The 20,227-nt window shown below is 33.7% G+C and overlaps 1 protein-coding gene across 1 annotated transcript; it reads right to left on the reverse strand.

The window, feature by feature from the left end:
* Nucleotides 1-11,910: 11,910 nt before the first annotated feature.
* LOC18589568 (L-ascorbate oxidase homolog) lies at nucleotides 11,911-13,787 on the reverse strand. Its single transcript, XM_007014599.3, has 3 exons — nucleotides 13,540-13,787; nucleotides 12,319-13,428; nucleotides 11,911-12,211 (listed from the first exon to the last, which is right to left on the reverse strand). The coding sequence occupies exons 1-3, from the start codon at nucleotides 13,785-13,787 to the stop codon at nucleotides 11,911-11,913; spliced, it is 1,659 nt and encodes a 552-aa protein (XP_007014661.1).
* Nucleotides 13,788-20,227: the final 6,440 nt, after the last annotated feature.

Genomic DNA, 20,227 nt, shown 5'->3' on the forward strand with positions numbered 1-20,227 from the left:
AATAAAAAGGAGGAAATGATCTACTATGAATGCAAGAAACTTGGTCACTTCAAGTCCGAGTGTCCATTGCTAAAAGATGAAACCCTAAAGAAAATTAAGAAATCCAAGAAAGCAATTGTGGCTACTGCATGGTCGGACAGTGACACTTCAAGCTTTGAAACTGATGATGAAAAATCTGAGGAAATAGCAAACATCTGTTTAATGGCACAAGAAGATGAATCAGAGGTATCCTCATCCTCTTATAGTAATTCTTATGATGATTTACAAGATGAATATGAATGCCTTTATGATAAATTTGAAAAACTTTTTTCAAAATACAAATCATTGAAGAAAAAAGATGCATTACTTGAAAATGATTTGGAACAAATCAAACAAGAGTTCACCTCTATTTTTTAGCAAAGAAATATTTTGCAAGTTGAGTTAGAACACTCAAAAACAGACTTTGAGTTTTTAAAACAAGAGCTGGAAAACAAGTCTGAAGCCTTGCAAATAACTCTTGATGAAAACACAGCTCTTAAATGTTTGAAAAATGAATCTTCAAAAATAGATGCATACCACAATAAATATACAGCTAAAGCATTACCTAGATGTTATAATTGTGGTAAACATGGTCATTTGTCATATGACTGTTTTAAGAAAAGAAAAGTGTAGAAAGTTAAGAAAATTTGGGTTCCTAAGGGATCCTTTGCTACAACTAACACTCAAAGACCATCAAAGTATGGGTACTTATAAAGAAAAACTGAAATTATGTTTTGTAGGTTGAGCTGGACTTAAAAGAGACATGTTCAAGAGCTCAACTCAAGAAGAAACAACCTTGGTAGTTGGATAGTGGTTGTTCATGGCACATGACAAGACATGAAATGTTGTTTGCTCAGTTCGATAAGAGAAAGGGAGGACCCGTATCCTTTGGAGATTACTCTAAAGGCAAAATCCATGTTATAGGTACGGTTGGTAAGAGTTCCCAAACGCAAATTATTCATGTGTTGCTAGTTAAAGGCTTAAAGCATAATCTACTAAGTATTAGTCAATTATGTGATAAAGGATTTAAAGTATGTTTTGATTCAACTAAGTGTGAAGTGATTGATATGAGTACAAATAAAATCTCATTTATAGGAAAAAGGTTGAAAAACATGTAAGTAATTTTTCTTGAAGACCTTGATGTGAATAGTGAAGTATGTCTTGTTGCAAATGCTGAGAATGATAGCCAGTTATGGCATAGGAGATTAGGACATGTGAGCATGCATACTATGTCTAAATTAATAAAGAAAAATCTTGTTGCTGGACTGTCAAAATTGAAATTTGAAAATGATAGGATATGTAATGCTTGCCAACTAGGAAAACAAGTTAGAACATCCTTTAAGACTAAGAAAATAGTGTCAACATCTAGACCTCTTGAATTGTTGCACATTGATCTATTTGGTTCAATAAGCACAACTAGCTCATGAGGTAAATCTTATGGCTTTGTAATATTTGATGACTATTCTAGATATACTTGGGTATACTTCCTTGCTTATAAGAATGATGCTCTATAAGCATTCTTAAGTTATTGTAAGAAAGTATAAAATGAAAAAGGACTAGCCATAGTTAGCATAAGGAGTGATCATGGAGGAGAATTTGAAAATGATGAGTTTGAAAAATTTTGCAATGAAAAGAGGTTGGATCACAATTTTCTACACTTAGAACACCCCAACAAAATGGAGTTGTAGAGAGGAAAAACAAAAAATTAAAAGAAATGGCTAGGACCATGTTATGTGAGAACAACCTACCTAAATATATTTAGGTTGAGGCAGTAAATACAGCAGCTTATATTCTTAATAGAGTCTCAATAAGACCCTTGATTTCAAAGACTCCATATGAACTTTACAAAGGTAAGAAACCAAATATTTCTCACCTTAGGAGTTTTGGCTGTAAATGCTTTGTATTGAACAATGGAAAACAGCCCCTAGGGAAGTTTGATGCAAGGAGTGATGAAGCAATATTTTTAGGAAATGCATTAAACTTAAAGGCCTATAGAGTTTTTAACAAAAGAACCTTAAGCGTTAAAGAATTAGTCCATGTAGTTTTTGATGAGTCAAATGCTTTACAAAAAAAGTTCATGATGATGATGATGATATAGAAATCCTAGAAAAACAAATAAAAGAAAATGAAACTCCATTTCTAGAAAATCTGCAAAGAGCAGAAAATCAACATGATGATCTACCAAGGAATTGGAGATTTGTAAGAGATCACCCACAAGACCAAATAATAAGTGACATTTCACAAGGAATTAGAACTAGGAAAGCAACTAGAGAAACTTGTGATTTTTTAGCTTTTATATCTCAAATTGAACCTAAAAACTTTGAAGAAGCTGAAAAGGAGGAAAGTTGGATAATGGCCATGCAAGAAGAACTTGATCAATTCACTAGGAATCATGTATGGTCATTGGTACCTAGACCTTCAAATCATCCTATTGTTGGTACTAAATGGGTATTTAGAAATAAAGTAGATGAGCAAGGAAATGTAGTTAGAAACAAAGTTAGGCTGGTAGCAAAAGGATATAACCAAGAAGAAGGAATAGATTATGATGAAAACTTTGCTCCCATAGCTAGGATTAAAGCCATGAGGTTGTTGCTAGCTTTTGCACGCTTCATGAATTTTAAGTTGTACAAATTGATGCAAAAAATGCATTCTTAAATGGATTAATTCAAGAGGAAGTTTTTGTAGAACAACCACCTGGTTTTGAAGATTTTAAAAACTCTGATCATGTTTTTAAGCTTCATAAAACATTGTATGGATTGAAACAAGCTCCTAGAGCTTGGTATGAGAGGCTTTCAAAATTTTTAGTTGAAAAAGGATATGATAGAGGCAACATCGATACTACATTGTTCATTAAGAGATATCTAAATGATTTAATTGTTGTGCAAATATATGTGGATGATATTGTATTTGGTGCAACTAATGAAGCTTTATGCAAGAACTTTGCAAAGGAAATGTAAGGTGAATTTGAGATGAGCATGATGGGAGAGTTGAAATACTTCCTTGGTCTTCAAATCAAACAAAGTGAGGAAGAAATCTTCATCAACCAAGAAAGATATACTTATAATATTCTCAAGAAATTTGATATGCTAAAGCTGAAATCAATTTCCTCACCAATGAGTCCATCCACCAAACTCGATTTAGATGAAAAATGTAAGGATGTAGAACTCTATAGAGGTATGATCAGCTTTCTTCTCTACTTAACAGCAAGTAGACCAGATATTCAATTTTGTGTGTGCTTGTGTGCTAGATTTCAGTCACAGCCAAAAAAATCACACCTAACAGCTGTTAAGAGAATTTTTAGATACCTCATAAACACTCAAGAACTAGGAATATGGTGCTCTAGAAACTCAACTCTTAACTTAGTTGGATATTCAGATGTTGACTTTGCTTGCAGCAGAATTGATAAGAAAAGCACTAGTGGAACATGCCAATTTTTAGGAAGGATGCTTGTGTCTTGGTCAAGCAAAAAGCAAAACTCAATAGCACTATCTACAGCGGAGGCTGAATATGTTTCATTAGGTAGTTACTGTGCACAAATCCTTTGGATCAAGCAATAATTAAAAGACTATGGAATAATTATGCATAATGTACCGATATACTGTGATAACACAAGTGTAATCAATATATCAAAAAATCCTGTGCAACATTCTAGGACAAAGCGCATTGAAATTAGACACCATTTTATTAGAGACCATGTAGTGAAAAATGACATTAAAATGTATTTTGTGAATACTCTACATTAATTAGCAAACATTTTTACCAAACCACTAAGTGAAGATAGATTTTGTGAGATTAGAAGAAATTTAGGGATGGTTAATGTGAAGGAATTATAAGAAAATCTTTGGCTCTCACATTGAAAATAGAATGTGTTCAGTCGACTAAGGAATTCTTAGTCAACTAAGAGTGGCCTGACATCCTTAAATAATAAAACTCAATGAGTTTAAAGAAATAGGAGTAAATTGTGGTAAAAATTTGATTTATCAGGTGTAAAGAAGAATAGAGCAGAGCTACCAAAGGTAAATAATCAAAAATTTAGAGGGAGATTTGAAAATATGAAGAAATAAAAGTAAGGCAATTCTTAAAGGAAAATGAGAAGTTTTCTGAGCAATAATTACTGCCAACCTCTTCTTCCCTCTCCTCTGCAACCCGTTGCTCTAAAAACAGAAACCTAAATCTTTCTAGTTGCCTCTAAAACCGACTCAGACCTTCAAAAATTTCTTGAACCAAAATGGCTAGAACATCTCAAAGTAAAGAAGTATCAAAGAATAAGAAAGGAAAAAGGCCAATTGAGGAAGAAACTGGAACAAAAAGTCAGAAGAAAAAATAAAAAATTGTGCCGCTTCAATAAAGGAAATAACAGAGAAACTACGAGAAAAGAAGCAAAAAACAGACAAGAAGAAAGATACAAAATGCTCACTTCAGAAAGGTATCAGTTCCTCTTTTTCTTTGAAATTTAGAAATAGGCTGCATGAGTATAGATTCAAGAATATAGAAAATGCACCAATCTCCTGCAAAAAGTTTTTTGATTGGAAGAGTTTTGAGGAAAATGTAGAAATCTAGACAATATATCTGAGTACTTTGATGAGCTAAAACTTAAAGGTTACAGCACCTTTAAGAATAGGTCATATAGTCCAAGTCTGGTTAAAGAATTTTACTCTGGCATTGCTCTAAAAGAAAAGGAATTAATAGATTCTGATGACTATGTAAAAGATGGCTTGAATGTCTATTTGAATGGAAAAGAGTTTGTTGTGATTGTTGGAGATTTAAGGAACCTGCTGAAAATATAGGGTGAAGTAGGTGAATTTGAACTTCCAAAAAAATATGATCCGTCTTCACCGTGGGAGATAATCATTGAAAGGAAAAAAAAATACTCCTCTAAAAGTAATTCAGGTCTGATAATCAATCCACATATTAGGATATTGCATTACTTTATAGCAGCAAATATTCAAGGGAGGAGTGGAAGTCTTAGCTACATCAGCCTCCAGGATCTTTGGCTGATGGAGCTTACTTTTAATAGAGTGTCTCTAAATCTGGGGAGATTTATGATTGAGAAAATGAGAAGTCCCTGTAAACTTGATAAGGTCAATCTGCCACATGAGAATGTGATTACATCCCTTGTGCAAAAGAAAGGAATATGGGCTAAAAGGTATGATATGGACCTGGTGAAAACCAAAGACCAAGCCATTTATTATGGCAGCTTAGTTAAGATAGGGTATGTGCTCGATGGAGAGAAGTTTATTAAAACCTTCAAAACTGGCCCAAGAAAAGATCACAGTTTGCCTGCTCAACCTGAAGAAGCTCCTTCTAGATTTTCGAATGAGATGTTTTTTAATTTGCTTATGAGGATTGATGGTAAGCTAACTGACCAAGGAGTGAAGCTATAGAAAATGGAAGATAAAATCACTGAGTTGGAAAACAAGCTGAAGGAGAAGGAAAACATGGCATCTGAACCTGTGGCTGCAGACAGTTCTGCCACATCCAACACTGCACCTGCACAGCAAGGTGCTGAAGGTTCAGCAGAGCCAGCAGAGAAGTTTGCCCTTCATATTGGAAGTTCTGACACTCAAGCTGAAGGCTCTACCTATAAGTTTGTCAGTGCTGTTCTGCAAACTGAGGACTCCTCACAAGGAGTTGATTAGCCAGCCAAAACACCCTCACCTGAACCTCAAAGCAAAAATGACTCAGAATAAGGGATTAAAGTAGCTAGTGCAGAAACTGAGAAACATTAAGTTTTTTCTCCAAATTCAAAGGAAGTTTCCATTATGGACATTTTTCAACAAATGGTCAGAGAGGAACAAGCTGAAAAAGACACTGTCAAGACAGAAACTTAGAAGGATGGTGCAAATGTAAGAAAAGGAAAGAAACCTGCTTCAACTCTCAAACTAAAGGCAAAAACAAGGAAAACTAGAAGCCACCACAGCACCACCAGTTGAGGCAAAACAACCAACCAAAAGAAGGAAGACTATGGCAACTAGACAGCTTTTCTCAAAAGAAAAAAGTCTTTCAGATTGGCAGAGAAGTCCAAACCAGTTTCAACCTTTTTTCCTCACAATCCAGTTCATGTTTCAGATAAATTTTCTCTAGAATCCTCTCTTAGAAAGTAATCTCCTCTCCGAGAACCCTCTCTTTTTCCTCTCAACCCTTTCTATGATACTGAATCTTCACCCTCCGACACATCAGATGAATAGAAGCCCTTCTCTTTGATGCTAACAAAAAGGGGGAGTAGAATAGAATGGGTGCAGGAACCAGGAACCAGAAGAATAAAATTTTAAAAAAAATGTTAGGGTAGAGGAACCAGGAAGGAACATAGGAAAGGAAAGAAGACAGAATCAAAGATGAATGAACTTAGAAAAATAGGAGATAGGAAGCAAAAATAGTCCAGGGGCAGTTTCAGAATACTTATTGGTTAATTGTTATTTGTGCCATGGTGGCACTTGAACACTTGGTTTTAATCTTGTTATTTATATGGTTGTTTAACAAATGGATGCTGATATGATTATGATGCTTGACTGATGGAAATTGAAATCTGCTATCCTTGGTATTTTTATTGCTGTTGACAAAATCTGTTACTGCACTGATATTGAATTATATGCTGATAATTGATTTTTTTTGTGGTATTGTGAATAATTTCTAGTTGAAAATAGATATAGATGGTGTATATAACATATCAATTGAAACATAAATAATGTATACAAAATCTGGAATCAATAAGCTTATTGACAGCTGCTGGAATAGTGATTAAAATCTGTCAACATTTAAAGCTGAAAGATTAATGATGATCTGCTAATACTTACATGCTGCAAATCACTCCATGCTACTGAACATATATATATATATATATATATATATATATATACTCTAAATATACAATATCATTTTCTATATGATGAGAATAAAACTGGCTGAAATAAAATAAATAAAATATGCACACACTAAGGGGGAACAATCCTCAATTCTTGCAAAAAACTAAAAAGAATTTAAAATGGCACTATTCTGTTAATCAAGGAGTGTTTTGTCATCATCAAAAAGGGGGAGATTGTTGGCTCCATTAGTTTTTGATGATAACAAAACATTCCCATTTATTTGTGTCTAATACCATTATTTGAGTGTGCAGGAAATTAATATATGAAATTAATTTCTTAACTCTTCAAAGAGTATTTTTGAAAGAAAAAAAGGGATAAAATTAACAAGATGTAACTGAATAACGAGGAAACTTGTTGGTGAAACAAGGAATAACATTGGTTGACCAAATTTCAAATTGGAGAAATGACGGGCTGAAGAGTTTGAGAAACATAACCTAGTCAACCAAGTCAGTCGACTAAGTGCCCTTTGCCAGAATCTGCAAACCAGAAACAGAATTAACTTAGTCAACCAAGTTAGTCGACTAAGAGCTCTCTATCTGCAATTTGAACCAAAGCACTACAAGACAGATTAATAACTAGAACTTATCCTCAACTGTTTCCAATGGCCATAAACTGTCAAACTGCCATCAAAGTTGCATCTTTAAGTATAAAAGGGTCTTCCAACAATGAGAAACAAGTTTTTGGAAGCCTTGAATGAGATTTGAGCTATAAAAAGTAAAAAACCCAAAAAAGCTTCACTACACTTGTTTGCACTTACACGCCTACTATTTGCATTTGTATTTAGCACTCAATCTTGTACCATCTAGATCAATTAAGTGATCATAGGTACTTCTTTATTACTTCTCTTGTATACTTAGAGTGAGGGAGTCACTCCAAGTGGTTGGTCAAGCTTGGGAAAGCTTGAATGTTATAAGTTGTGGTTGAGCCTTGGAAAACCACTTTGGATTTTAGTTGAGCCCGTGAAAAACTAGTGTAAAGGTTTTGGCTGAGCCTGCGAAAAGTCATTGTAAAAGCATGGTGAAAGCTTGTGAATTTCATCGGATTCTGAGTGAATTATTGGAAAAATCTTTGGTTGGATAATCAAGGTAATGGATGTAGGTCTTGGACCGAACCACTCTAAATTGCTGTGCATTTTATACTCTATTTTTGTTTTCTTAAGTTCTAGAAATTAGTTTCCAATCTTGTCAAGAGCCAAATTGTGCTATTCACCCCCATTTTAGCACATATTATAGGGACCAACAAGGCCAACAAATACCTAGTTTGGGAGAAGCCTTTATGTCCCTCATGTATCATTTGTACCACTACTTTTGCATCCATTTCTATTCAAATTCTAGACACATTGCACTCAATACATAAAAGTAAACCTCTATGTAATGCCATTAACTTGGCCTGTAATGAATTATAAGGTCCAAAATTTTCAGAAAACCCAAAAATCATGGTACCTGTATGATCTCGAAGAAGTCCACCACCAACAGCATTTTGACAATTATGTTTGGAACTACCATCAACATTTAACTTGAACTCACTTGTTAATGGTTTGTGCCAAGAGAATATTTTCGACGGAGGTGGGGATGCCTTCTAAAACATTAGGCCCCACGCTTGAGCAATCTATAAACACCAGCAATCTGAAACATTATCTAGTTCAATTCCATTTATTGTTCATTTAAAAAAGATGGTATGAATTAATCTTACTTGGCATTTATATATATGGTTTTCTTTCAAACTAAATTTAAATTGTATGTTAAGTAGTTTCACTTTGGTTTTTCCTTACATGTTATTTACATATATGGATTATGATTGACTATATATAGTTGTAAATAAATGCAGGCAATTGAGATGGAACAAGATGTTAGCTTTTTGGAAGTGTTCAACCGCACTCATAAACATTTAACAGGTCACGGTGATTTTATAAACAACAAGTCTAAATCTACTAGTGTATGTAAAAAATTAATTGATTTTTACTTCAAAGTTGACGATATAATTGAATACTAATCTTTTTTAATTTTTTTGTAAGAAATGTATAATTCTACATTACTGTAGAAGTATGGTGAAGATTAGTCCTCTCAACTAGAATTGGATCCACATGCTTGGACTGAAGTAATTGGAAGGATAGAGACTACACACACTCACGTGTATGGGTTTAGTACTCGAGTGCCTGTTACAACTCTACCTAGTGGAACACACAGCAATGTAGCAACATTTGAGTCAAGGTGTGCCCCTATCAACTCAAACGTTAGTAATCCCTCAATTGTATTGAAAAAAGGTGAAAAATCTATCAAAAATTTGGATAAGATACTTGAGGAAATTCGTGTGGAAATAAGTGAAAAAATTAAAAATGCAATGGTGGAAAGCATGAGTGAATTTATGGCACGTATGGAAACAATGATCGTGACTAGTGCACTTTCTAAACAAGGAAATGTGGGTACTTCAAGCTCAAATCTTGACAAGTAAGAATGCAACATTTCATTATATGATGTCTTTAATTCGTTGTTAGACCTGGATACTTTTTTAGTATGGGCATATAATAGCACAATTAGCTTTATGTGTTTGACATTTTTAGATATTGTGTGTTTATGACGATTTTTAATTGTATGAACTTGACTTTGAATTTTAGTTTTTAATGCGTGTTTCTCTTATAAATTTTGAATATCAAATTGTAGATGTCAATTGATAATTTATTATTGAAATTTTAATTGGTACTTTTCGTCGGAAAGGCATTACTAATTGAACATTGCATCTAAAATTAGCAAAGGAATTTTCATTGAAAATACATCACCAACAAAAAATTCCATTGAAAATTTCTAACGGAATTTTGTTGGAAATGCTTTTCCAATGAAAAATTTAGTCGAAAATTTTTTATGGAATTCCGTTGGAAATGCTTTACAAACGAAAAATTTTGTTGGAAATTTTCAACGGAATTGCTATGGTACAGTCGACGGATTATGTAATTTTTTTTATGGAGTTTTTGTTGAAAATTTTCCACAGATTTCCAAAAGAAAGTATTTTCGATGAGGTTTTTATCGATGGAATTTTCAACAGATTTTTCCATTGGAAATTCATCTGAAAAAGGCATTTCCAACAAAAAATTTTATCGAAAAAAGCTTGTGTTTTGGTAGTGTACAATGCCTTTTTAAGGAGCATGCACAACCTCTACAATGCCTTTTCAAGGAGCACACATGACCTTTACAATGCCTTTTTAAGGAGCAAGAATACCTCTATGAGGTGGATTTTGCTAAGTAAGTACAAAGGAGGAAGAATGTGTAAAGAGTGTGTACAAGGATTGGAGTGAAAAGACAAAGAAATTCTTGGCTCAAGTAAGAATGCTTGTTTTTTGCTTGGTTTCTCTCTCTTTGCTTTGTAAGATTTAATTCTCAAGTGTTTGATATTTTTCTCACTTTTTCCACCCCCTTGAATGCTTCCTAATGGTGTTCTTTTTTATAGTTAGAGGGGTCTTAAGTTGATTCAAGGAAAAAGCTAGCCATTTGTCTTTTGAAATTTATGTTTAACAGATATCTAGGATCAACTATAAAGGTATGGGAGTTGATATTTTATGGCTTTAAAGCATTTGCTTCTTCAAATTTGTGCTTGTAGGATTGAGTTCTTAAAGTGGGAGTCAATCCTTAACTCAAGGCTTGCTTCATTTCTTTTTTTCTATCTATAGGATCGAGTATGGTAATGTGAAAGTCGATCCTCTAAGCTTCCAAGGGTACTTTAGCTTCTTTTCTTCCTTATAGGATTGAGTATGGCTTGTTTAGAGTCGATCCTCTAAACTTCCTTTTTTCTTAGGTTTCTGCCTTAGGATTGAGTTTCACAATCTTAAGTCGATCCCAAACCCAAGGCTTCTCCTCATTCTTTCTTCATTGGTGCATATAGGATTGAATATGAAATAGTTAAAAGTCGATCCTGGTTCAGTAACTTTGTCACACATGCTTTCTTAACTTTGAATTAAGCTTGATGTTGTGAATGTTGATCCTTCTTGAATTTCTTAAGGTAAACTCCTCACTTTGTGAACCTATCTTGGAAAGCAAACACTTCAATATCTCAAAACTAAGTGTTAGAGAGGTCATGAAACTTATTCAATGAAATTTGACACTCATACCACTAAATCAATCAATCTTGTAGATATTTCAAAAGCAAGTGTATGAGAGTTCAATAATTTCAAGACTATTCAAGGATCACTCAAAAGTTCAAAGATCATTGATGCAAATTTTGATATTTTATCATTTCAAAACTATCATCATTTTAAAGCTAATAAGACTAACACTTGCATAAAATCCATTTTTCAAAAAAACAACGATAAAAATATTTATTAGATATGAAATAAATTTAATTAATAAAAAAATAAACAAACAAAAATGGTAGTTTTAACCTTACCAAAGTTTCATATTCTTTAACATAAAAAATCCTGGTTTGTGAAGTCAAGAAACCTCATATTAAATAAAAAAAATCTTAATTATAAAGTTAAAAATTTCATCAAATAATTTTTTTTCAAAAATAAAAAAAGAATTCTTAATTGCCCAAGCCTTTTCATGTTGATGTGAATGAGTAGAAACCAAATTTGCCAAATATACATAATGTTAGGAGAATTAGTTACTAATAAACCTTTACTTTAGTTGGACTAAAATGCAAAATACTACATTTCCATCAACTATACACTTGTTATTTGATGAAATTTTACCATGTATGAGCTCTACATGATATTAAATTTTTGAGAATCATTACGTCAATAAAGAAGGATGAGAAAGTACATAGTTCCAAGTAAGGACAAATTAATAAACATTTTATATAAAAAACAAAGGAATAAAAGAGAACAAAAATGTCATGGCATTTTGGAGGAATCGAAACGTACATGCATGTTCCAACCCTCTTATTGGTCACCATTTTGTTTAGTAGTCCGCCTAGGAAATTGCGTACAATGAATTACGTACTTAAAAACATTGTTGATCTCAAGCAGCTAACTCTCCCTCTCTCACTCCCAATAAATGTATTTGAAGCGGAATTGGAATACTGATTAAATTAATGAGTTCGATCAAATGCTGTAGGGCGGAGGCTTGGGCATGCTTTCCACGACGCCGCAAAGCAATGCGTTATCGGGAATGTTGTACTCGTCCCTCAGGGAGTGTTCCGGGGAGAGAACGCTTGCATAGAGCTGTTGGCCAAGGTAATGCCTGTCCCATATCTCGGACCTGATGTTCCACATTCCGCAATTGTCGAAAGTCAAAAGGATAGCAGCCCATGAATTGGGGAAGACCTGAATGGTATGCCTGCTCACCGCGTCCAGAAGATTGTAGTTCTTCCTCTTCTCTGGAGTCCATGTCCCAGTCTCGACGCTGCCAAGCAATGAGTAGCACAAATTAATCTTTTAATTGAAGCCTGTGCCTATATACTTTAAACTTTCAAAACACGAAATTCATTCAATAATGATAACACTACTTACGCCACAGCGAAGAATGAATAGCCAGACAAGTGCCAGGACTGAATGGCTGTTTCACGGTTCTCGAAGATAATCTCGACAAAGGTCCGATAGGTCAAGTTGACGACAATAGGCTGCACAGTGATTTCTTCTGAGATCTTCGCCGGTGGGTCGTCCCTAAGAATATCATACTTGAAAGACTTGTCCGCCACGTTATAGTACTCCGCAAGTTTCAATGGAGTCGGTGGGTCGACATGAGAAATCCCATTAATGGCATATCGAAGCTTCCCACCTACTTTTCCGGCGGTGTTTGCGAGTTTGATGGTGCGGGTAATGTCAATGGCACCATAATGGTAGGAGCCTTGAGGATTAGGCCTGGCAGCGCTGGCAGTTAGGTTCCAACGGAAGGTACGGAATTGGTTGAGCGACCAAGCCCAACCAATAGGTGCTGGAGGCAGCTCGGGTGAGGCAGGTCCCTTGCCATTCGTGTAGCGTATGATGCCAGTGGCTGTGATTACTCGTTTCGTAAATCGGGTGGAGGCCACGACATAGTAATCCCTTGGTTCCTGGTCGGCCGTTACAAGCACACCAAAGCACTGTCCGACGTGCACGTCAAGGGATTCGTACGTATTCTGCACTGTGTGGGAACCCTCCATCTCAACCAGTTTCATGTTGTGGCCTTGGAACCTGACGTTGAGAGATGTCTTGATCCCGACATTGCAAATCCTGTACTTGTAGGTCTTGCCAGGTTCCATGGTGAAGAGAGGTTCATCCTTACCATCACCTTTGGCAACTTTCCCATTAATGTGGACACCGTCACATCTGCCGAGGTTACGGCCGCTATCCAGCATTTTCTTGAGTGTGGTGTGTCCTTTGCTGAACCAGTCTCCTGCGAGGATAGTGTAGTCGTCTTCCGGATCAGGATAGGGAACAGGAATGAGCAAGCGGCTGTTAATACGAAGGCCTCCAAAACCTCCGGCTGCCTTATGCATAGCTGTCGATGGATAATACATGTAGCTACCTATTTGGTCCTTGACCTGGAAGTGATAGGTGTAATTCTTCCCAGGGGGGATAGGGCAGTTGGTTCCGAGCACACCATCTTGCCAGGAGTTCTTCCTCTGTTGTACGCCGGTCCTGCAACCAATTCCATTGTCATATAATTCACTCGATTTCTTCATAATTAAAGAATTAGTTCAGAGAAAAGAAGTCTAATCAATTTGATCACGAATTGTACTAGTTGTTTACCATGTCAGAAGGAATGGCTCATCGAGGTTATTGAAGACATTGACCACTACGTTGTTGTTGCTGGTAGAGTTGATATTTGGCCCTGGGAACTGACCGTTGATAAGAATGCCTTGCTGGGGAACACCCGTTGGAGAGATGGTACCGTAGGTGACGTTCCAAGTGAAGAAAAGGTAAGGGTCTTCGCCACGGACCGCCGACATTGATGCAGCCCAGAGGCATAACAACAATATTAACATCACTCCATTCATCGTCACTTTTTCTCTCGTTGCCTGCAGCTTTCAGTAAACTAGTCTCGAAAGAGCTAATTTCTTGATTACTCTGTTTATCCCTAGTGGAAGAAGATTTTGTTTGCCTTGATGATCTATGAACTGAGTGGGTTCTTGGCTCATGCCTTTTTATACAGGGGATCCGTTCCTGCACATGTATTGTCAACCACGCAACTCCCGCAAATATCCCTGTGCTCACTCTTCACTCGAGATCCTTACATTACGCCCTTCCTTTCATTTCATCCCTTAGCTTTCAATATATGCTATTTTTAACAGTAACAGATTTTACTACGTAAACAACTCTTTTCTAGAATTTCGCCTTTTTCTTTCTAAATCTTCAACTAAAATGCTGAATCCAGTACTAATAGAATATACATATAAAACATACACAATTTAGAATACACACACATAAATATATATATATATATATATATATATTATTGACACCAGGGGCGGAGCTAGTCAAATTTTATTGAAAGGGTCAAACACAGTTAAATAAGAGTTAAAAATTTTAAAAAACTAATATGTTAAATTCAATCAACAATAAAATATTGATAATAGAAATATGAAATTAAATATAAAATTATAATTTGTAAAATATAAATAGTTAAAAACGATATATAAAATTATTAATTTTTTCTTATATAATTAGAATTATTTAAATACTATATATTCAAGAGAATTTTATTTTAACTAAACATAAAATGTAAAGCATATAAAAAATATATACTCAAGTTAATTTCCTCTTACATAATCAGGATTAATAAAAAAAATGATACGTTGATAAAATTTTAAGTAACAATATAATATTACAACTTATATTTGATAACTATATAATAATTTATTAATTTTTAAACATTCAAATCATAAAAAATAAAATTTATGTTATATAAAAAAGAAGAACATGGCAAGTAGCAAGTAGATACCACATATTACATAACAAAAAAGAAAGAAAAAGAATATGGTTAATGGTTTGTAGAAATTTGGGAAAGAATATTTATAGAAATTTATAATATATGAACAAATAGAATAAAAATAAAAAAATAAAAAAATAAAAATAATAATAATAAAAAAAATTAAAAAAATTTAAAATTGAGTGAGATAAGTGAAATCATTTTATTATTTTTTATTTATATTAATTATTAAATAAAACATTATTTTGAAGGAGCTAGTAATAGAATATATAAAAAAATTTAAATTTTTTATAAGTTATGGAAAAAATTTAAAAAGTTTTGGGGGGGCCGTGGCTCCGCCCCTAATTGACACTAATTTTGTCTTAAAAAACAAAGATATTACTAAATTAATAAATAAATCTTACAAAAATTGATAAACTACATCATTTAATAATCAAACATAATTTAACTACCAGTAATAATCTATTGTGTTCTCAATGAGACTATCCAACAAGGTTAAAATGGGAGATTCCAATTTCGAGATTTTATATTAAATTTTTTGACGTAAGAATGGGGACATGGGAAGCGAGTAGGCTCCCTCCTTTATGTAGCTTGAGGTTTTGTGAGTCTTCATATTTTCCAAGAAAAATTAGAACTATGATTAGTAATGCCAGTTTAAATATATCACACACGACAACCAACTAATCAACCTAGTGTTTAGTAAGTAAATAATTAGGTTTTATCATTTTATTGCTTAACGAAAATTTGAGGATACTTGAAAGAAGGATTAAAGTCATTCACAATACGTTTTTTTCTTTTTTTTTTTCTTTCCTTCAATATATAGGAGGGAAATAAGAGGAGGAAAAGAAAATGAGTGAGTTTGTACTTTTTTCTTCTCTTCAAATCTAATTCTTCTAAAAGTAAATGACTCTTTCAACTTAAGTTAAATGATTAATGTACAACTCTACCCTTTTTAACTTTTTTTTTTTCATTCTTTCTATTTTCCATCCTTCTTACCAATTATAATGAAAAACAACTTTCCTTCCTCTTCATTAGTTTTTATTTCCTCACCTTTATCCTTTCCCCATATTTTCTTTTCATCCTATCAAATATATAGTTTTTCCTAACATTATCATAGGAAGGAAGAAAAATCAAGGGAAGGGAAAAAGATGTGAAAGAAAAAGGAAAGAAATTAAGAAAATTTACTTTTAAATTTTTGTGTTTGGTAAGGATGATGAAAAAAAAAATATCTTAGACTAATCAATCCACTTACTCCAGTCATGATCTGCCTAATCCATTTAATTAATCATAATATTTCTTTGGTGAAAATAATAAAATTTCATTAAAACTGAAGAGATTAAAAAATGGAAAAAAAAAAGAAGAAGAAGCAGGGGAATGTAGAAAGGAAGAAAAAACAAATTTTGGGGGAAGGAAGAAAGAAAGAAAGAAGAAAATAAAAAAAAAGGGAACAAGTTTTCTGAGGAATAAAGGTTATCATCGATGGCCAAAGGCAAGAAAAAGGTCGCATCAGTGAAGGAATGCAACACTATTAAAGGCTTATAGTAGGAAAAGAGCTCCCAAGCCTTAGAGTGCCAAGAGTGTTTCGAGGGAGTAACTATCTGTTGAGAATGGAGTCCCATGCACTTTTGGAAGGAACAGAGTTGGTGAGTAAGGTAACTAGAATGTGAAGTAGACAAGAAGGGAAGAGGCAAGATAGATAATATGGGGGCTTAACGTTAATGAGGGAAATTGCAGAGAGTGAAGAGAAAATACTAAGGGAGCATAGAGAGTTAGGAAAGGATGAAGGTTGTAAGGAACAAGATGGGGTGATATGCAGTAAAAGACTGAAAGTGTTCTCAAGTTGGGGTAGTGAAAGGGAAGAAGATTAATATGAGAACATTAAGTATTAAGAGTCATCGAAAGAGGAAAGTGAGCCGAGAAAGGAGCATCAGTCGAGCAATTGAATCCCCATTTTAGGGTTGTAACTTTTAATCATGTAGTGTAAAACCCGAGATTTTAGTATAGGAGTAATAGTAAATTCCTTGGTAAAGCTTATAAAATATTATTTTCAACTAAAAACTTTAAATTATTCTTTGAAAAATTTATATTTTCGAGTTATTAAATCTATTTGAAAAAAAGAAGAATGAGAAAAATAAAAAAACAAATGTATTTCAGGATAAGGGTAAAATGGTAATTTTATTTATTTTTGTTGACTTTTTTGACTTGGTTAGAACTTCCTGCTGGCCACCCTTGCTTCTTTTCCTCCTCCACCTTTTTTTTTATTTCACTCTTTTCTCGTTTCCTCTATTTTTTTCTTCCTTTCTTCATCCTTTCATGCTTGCTCAAAATCTAACCACAAATCTTAAAATTTTAGCTCATTCAAGGTAGGAAATTAGCTTCTTGACATTTATATTTATGGGTTTTAAATTCTGAGCTTCCTCTCTCTAAGATTTTAATGTTTCTCTCCCTAAAATGTTAGGTTTTGCTTGATTTTCCTTCTACAAGCTGTCCAAGGTAATAAGATAAACTTAAGTTTAAGCTATTTAGACTATGGGTATGAGTTCCAGAAGAGATATTAGGGCAAAAAATTGGTTTATTGTTAGGTTGAGATAGAGTTTTGTTAATTAGTTCAATAATTCTGAAAAAAATTATGGAATTTAATTGAGTTTTATGTTGATTGCAGCAATTATAGAGTCTATTGAAACTCCAAGATTCCAATTCAGGTAAAGTATTAGTGAATCGTTTGTGGCTATTCAAGTGTTACACTTGAGGTGAGTAGATATAATATTTTTAAAGTATTTTGATATATATCTAAGCATGCCTTTTTAATTGCTTTAGCATATATTTATATTTTGTAAATATGTATATCTATATAGTAGTTTTATACATAGGAACAAGTATCTTTAAATACGATTTCGTTTCAAAAATGAAATGATAAAAGTTGATATGATGCTTATGAAAGATAGGATATTGAGAATATAATTGCTATATGCTTGAATAAGTGAAAATGTATAAATGTATGAGAATGTGGTGGAAATGTCATGAGATTGGCTACTCACATTTGGCATGGTAAGAATATTACCCTTGATGTTTATGAATGTGTAATTGGTCCATTATGGACAAGCAATAATGTTATATGACAATAAATTGGTTAAATTCTAGTATAGGATATGTTGTGTATGTGATGGGAATGGTCATGTGTGTGAAAATAGGGCATATGACCACCCAATTATGTAAGTTATGGGAATAGCCATATGTGTAATAAGAAGGCATGTCTACTCAATTGCTATTATAGCCATATGTGTGATTGAAGGGCATATGTCTATTTGTGGATGTTGATACATGTTAGTGGCTGAAAGCACTGGACGACAATGGAGTTGTGACATGTAGTAGCATTTAGGAAAAGAATTATAGCAACTAGGTTTAAGGAATAGAGAAATAAAGAAGAAAATGTCAAAGAGCAAGAGAAAGAGAAAGAAATAGAAAACAACATGTGGAAAGCTTAAGATAGGTTGAAACACACATAGAGGAAAAAAGAGGGGACAAGTTAGATTGTATAAAAATGAATGAAAAAGAGAGAGAAAGTAAATAAGGAACAGTAGAGGAACCTGAAGGGGGAAAAAGGGAAGAAGGAAAGCCAAAGAAAAAAACAAAGAGAGGTGTGTCCATAGTGTAAGGAACTATAAAGTGGAAATTGAAAAAAAAAACAAACAAGAAATGTAAAGAAAATAAAGCAAAAAATGGAAGCTAGTTAAGGAAGACAAAGGGAAAGGAAGCAAAAATATTGATATAACGAAACATCGTTAGGCATAAAGGAGAAAAGAAAAAACATGGCAAGTTATCATGATAGGAGGATAAGGAAAGGAACTGGTTTACAAATGTAAAAACCGACCCTATAAATACATGTCATGACATACATGCACTGAGTAGCATGTTATTATGCTAGGAAAGCACCTAAGAAAAGACGAAACCCGGTATCATACCTAACGGTACACTTGAGTTGATTTAACCTCGAACTAGTTAAAATAGAAATTGTAGGATGAAATTTAATATTTTATAGTCCAGGAATGACTAAAAAAAATAATTGTTCCGAGTTCGAGGGTTCATTTGGGGTAAAATTGGAAATTTGGATGTTTATGGGCAAAATCGTCATTTTGCCACCTAAGATAATAATTTGATCATGGAGTGAAATTTTTGACCAAGATTAACTATTTGGAGTATAATTTAATGATAGGAAGTGAAAAAGTTTAATTCTGGTGATTTCTGGAGTGTAGGGGTAAAATCGTAATTTACCACTAGCGGACGAAATTTGAGATTTTGAGAGAATTTAGATCAAATTTGACAAATTGGAGAACGGTATGAGTATAAGGGATGAAAAATATGTCTATGGGCAATTTTTCAGTTTTTTGGGCAAAAATGTAATTTTTCACTTTTACGGGGGCAAAAGTGTAAATTTCAAAAATTACTCCACCGAGACTTTGGATAAGTCTGAAAATTTTATCTAAGCTATGGATTATGTGGGACAAGTGTATGGTGAAAATTTGGAAACAAATGGATGAAATTTTAAAAATGGGCCAATGGGAAAGTGACACGTGGCATTTTTAAAATGAAATAATATTATTTTAATGAAAAGTCAGCCCATTTAAACCCCATTTTAAGTGCTGGCCGGCCATATGGGAGAACAAGAGAAAAAATAGAGAGGAAAGGAAGAAAAAAAGAAAAACCAAAGGGAAACAAGAAAATTCAAAGGGGAATTCGCGTTTTTTGCCCGTTTAAGCGTCTAACAGTAAGATTTTTCGACTTTAGCTTGATTTCTACCTTTCTTATGCCTTTGTTTCCATTTAGCATGCTTGAGGAGAGAGATGAAAAAGTGATATCAAGGGCTGGACGAAATTCTAGGGGAGAGAAATTGAAATTTTTAGGTTTTGAGTTTTAGTTAAATTGATAGTTTTAGTTAGTTAAATGTGTTTAGAAATTAAATTGGGCAAGAAAGCATTAAATTTCCACAATACCCACCCTTGGCTGAATCTGCAATGAGGTACAATGATGATGATCTGATTTTTATTCTAAGAGAAATGAAGAGAAAATGATGAAAAATGGTTAAATGTGATAGAAAAACAAAGTAGAAAATTAACCGAGTTAATGTCCCATTTTTGGCCGAATTTTCCAAGGAAGAGAGTGAGCTGATTTTGGTGATTTTAGAGGAATATTGGCTGATAATTAATGGTTAGAAATGTTGGAGAGAGAATGGGACAATTTAGAGCTAAAATGGAGCGTGTTACCAATTTATCGGGTAAAGTGCCAAAAATAGGTTAATACCGCGTTTAAGTCATTTTTGGCTATTGCATTTCATACCATGCATTAGTATAGGATTTAAGTCAAATATATAGTGATTTAGCATTAATGTGATGAATTGAGTAAATTTTTGGCAATGTGTCTAGGAGGAGAGCCTTCCGGTAAAGGCAAGAAAATCGTACCCGATGAGTAGTTATCGGGGCACCTAGAAAGCTTTTAGTTTGTATAAACGGT

The sequence above is a fragment of the Theobroma cacao genome, chromosome 9, assembly GCF_053813885.1.
Source record: "Theobroma cacao isolate CCN51 chromosome 9, ASM5381388v1, whole genome shotgun sequence".
NCBI classification, from domain to species: domain Eukaryota; kingdom Viridiplantae; phylum Streptophyta; class Magnoliopsida; order Malvales; family Malvaceae; genus Theobroma; species Theobroma cacao.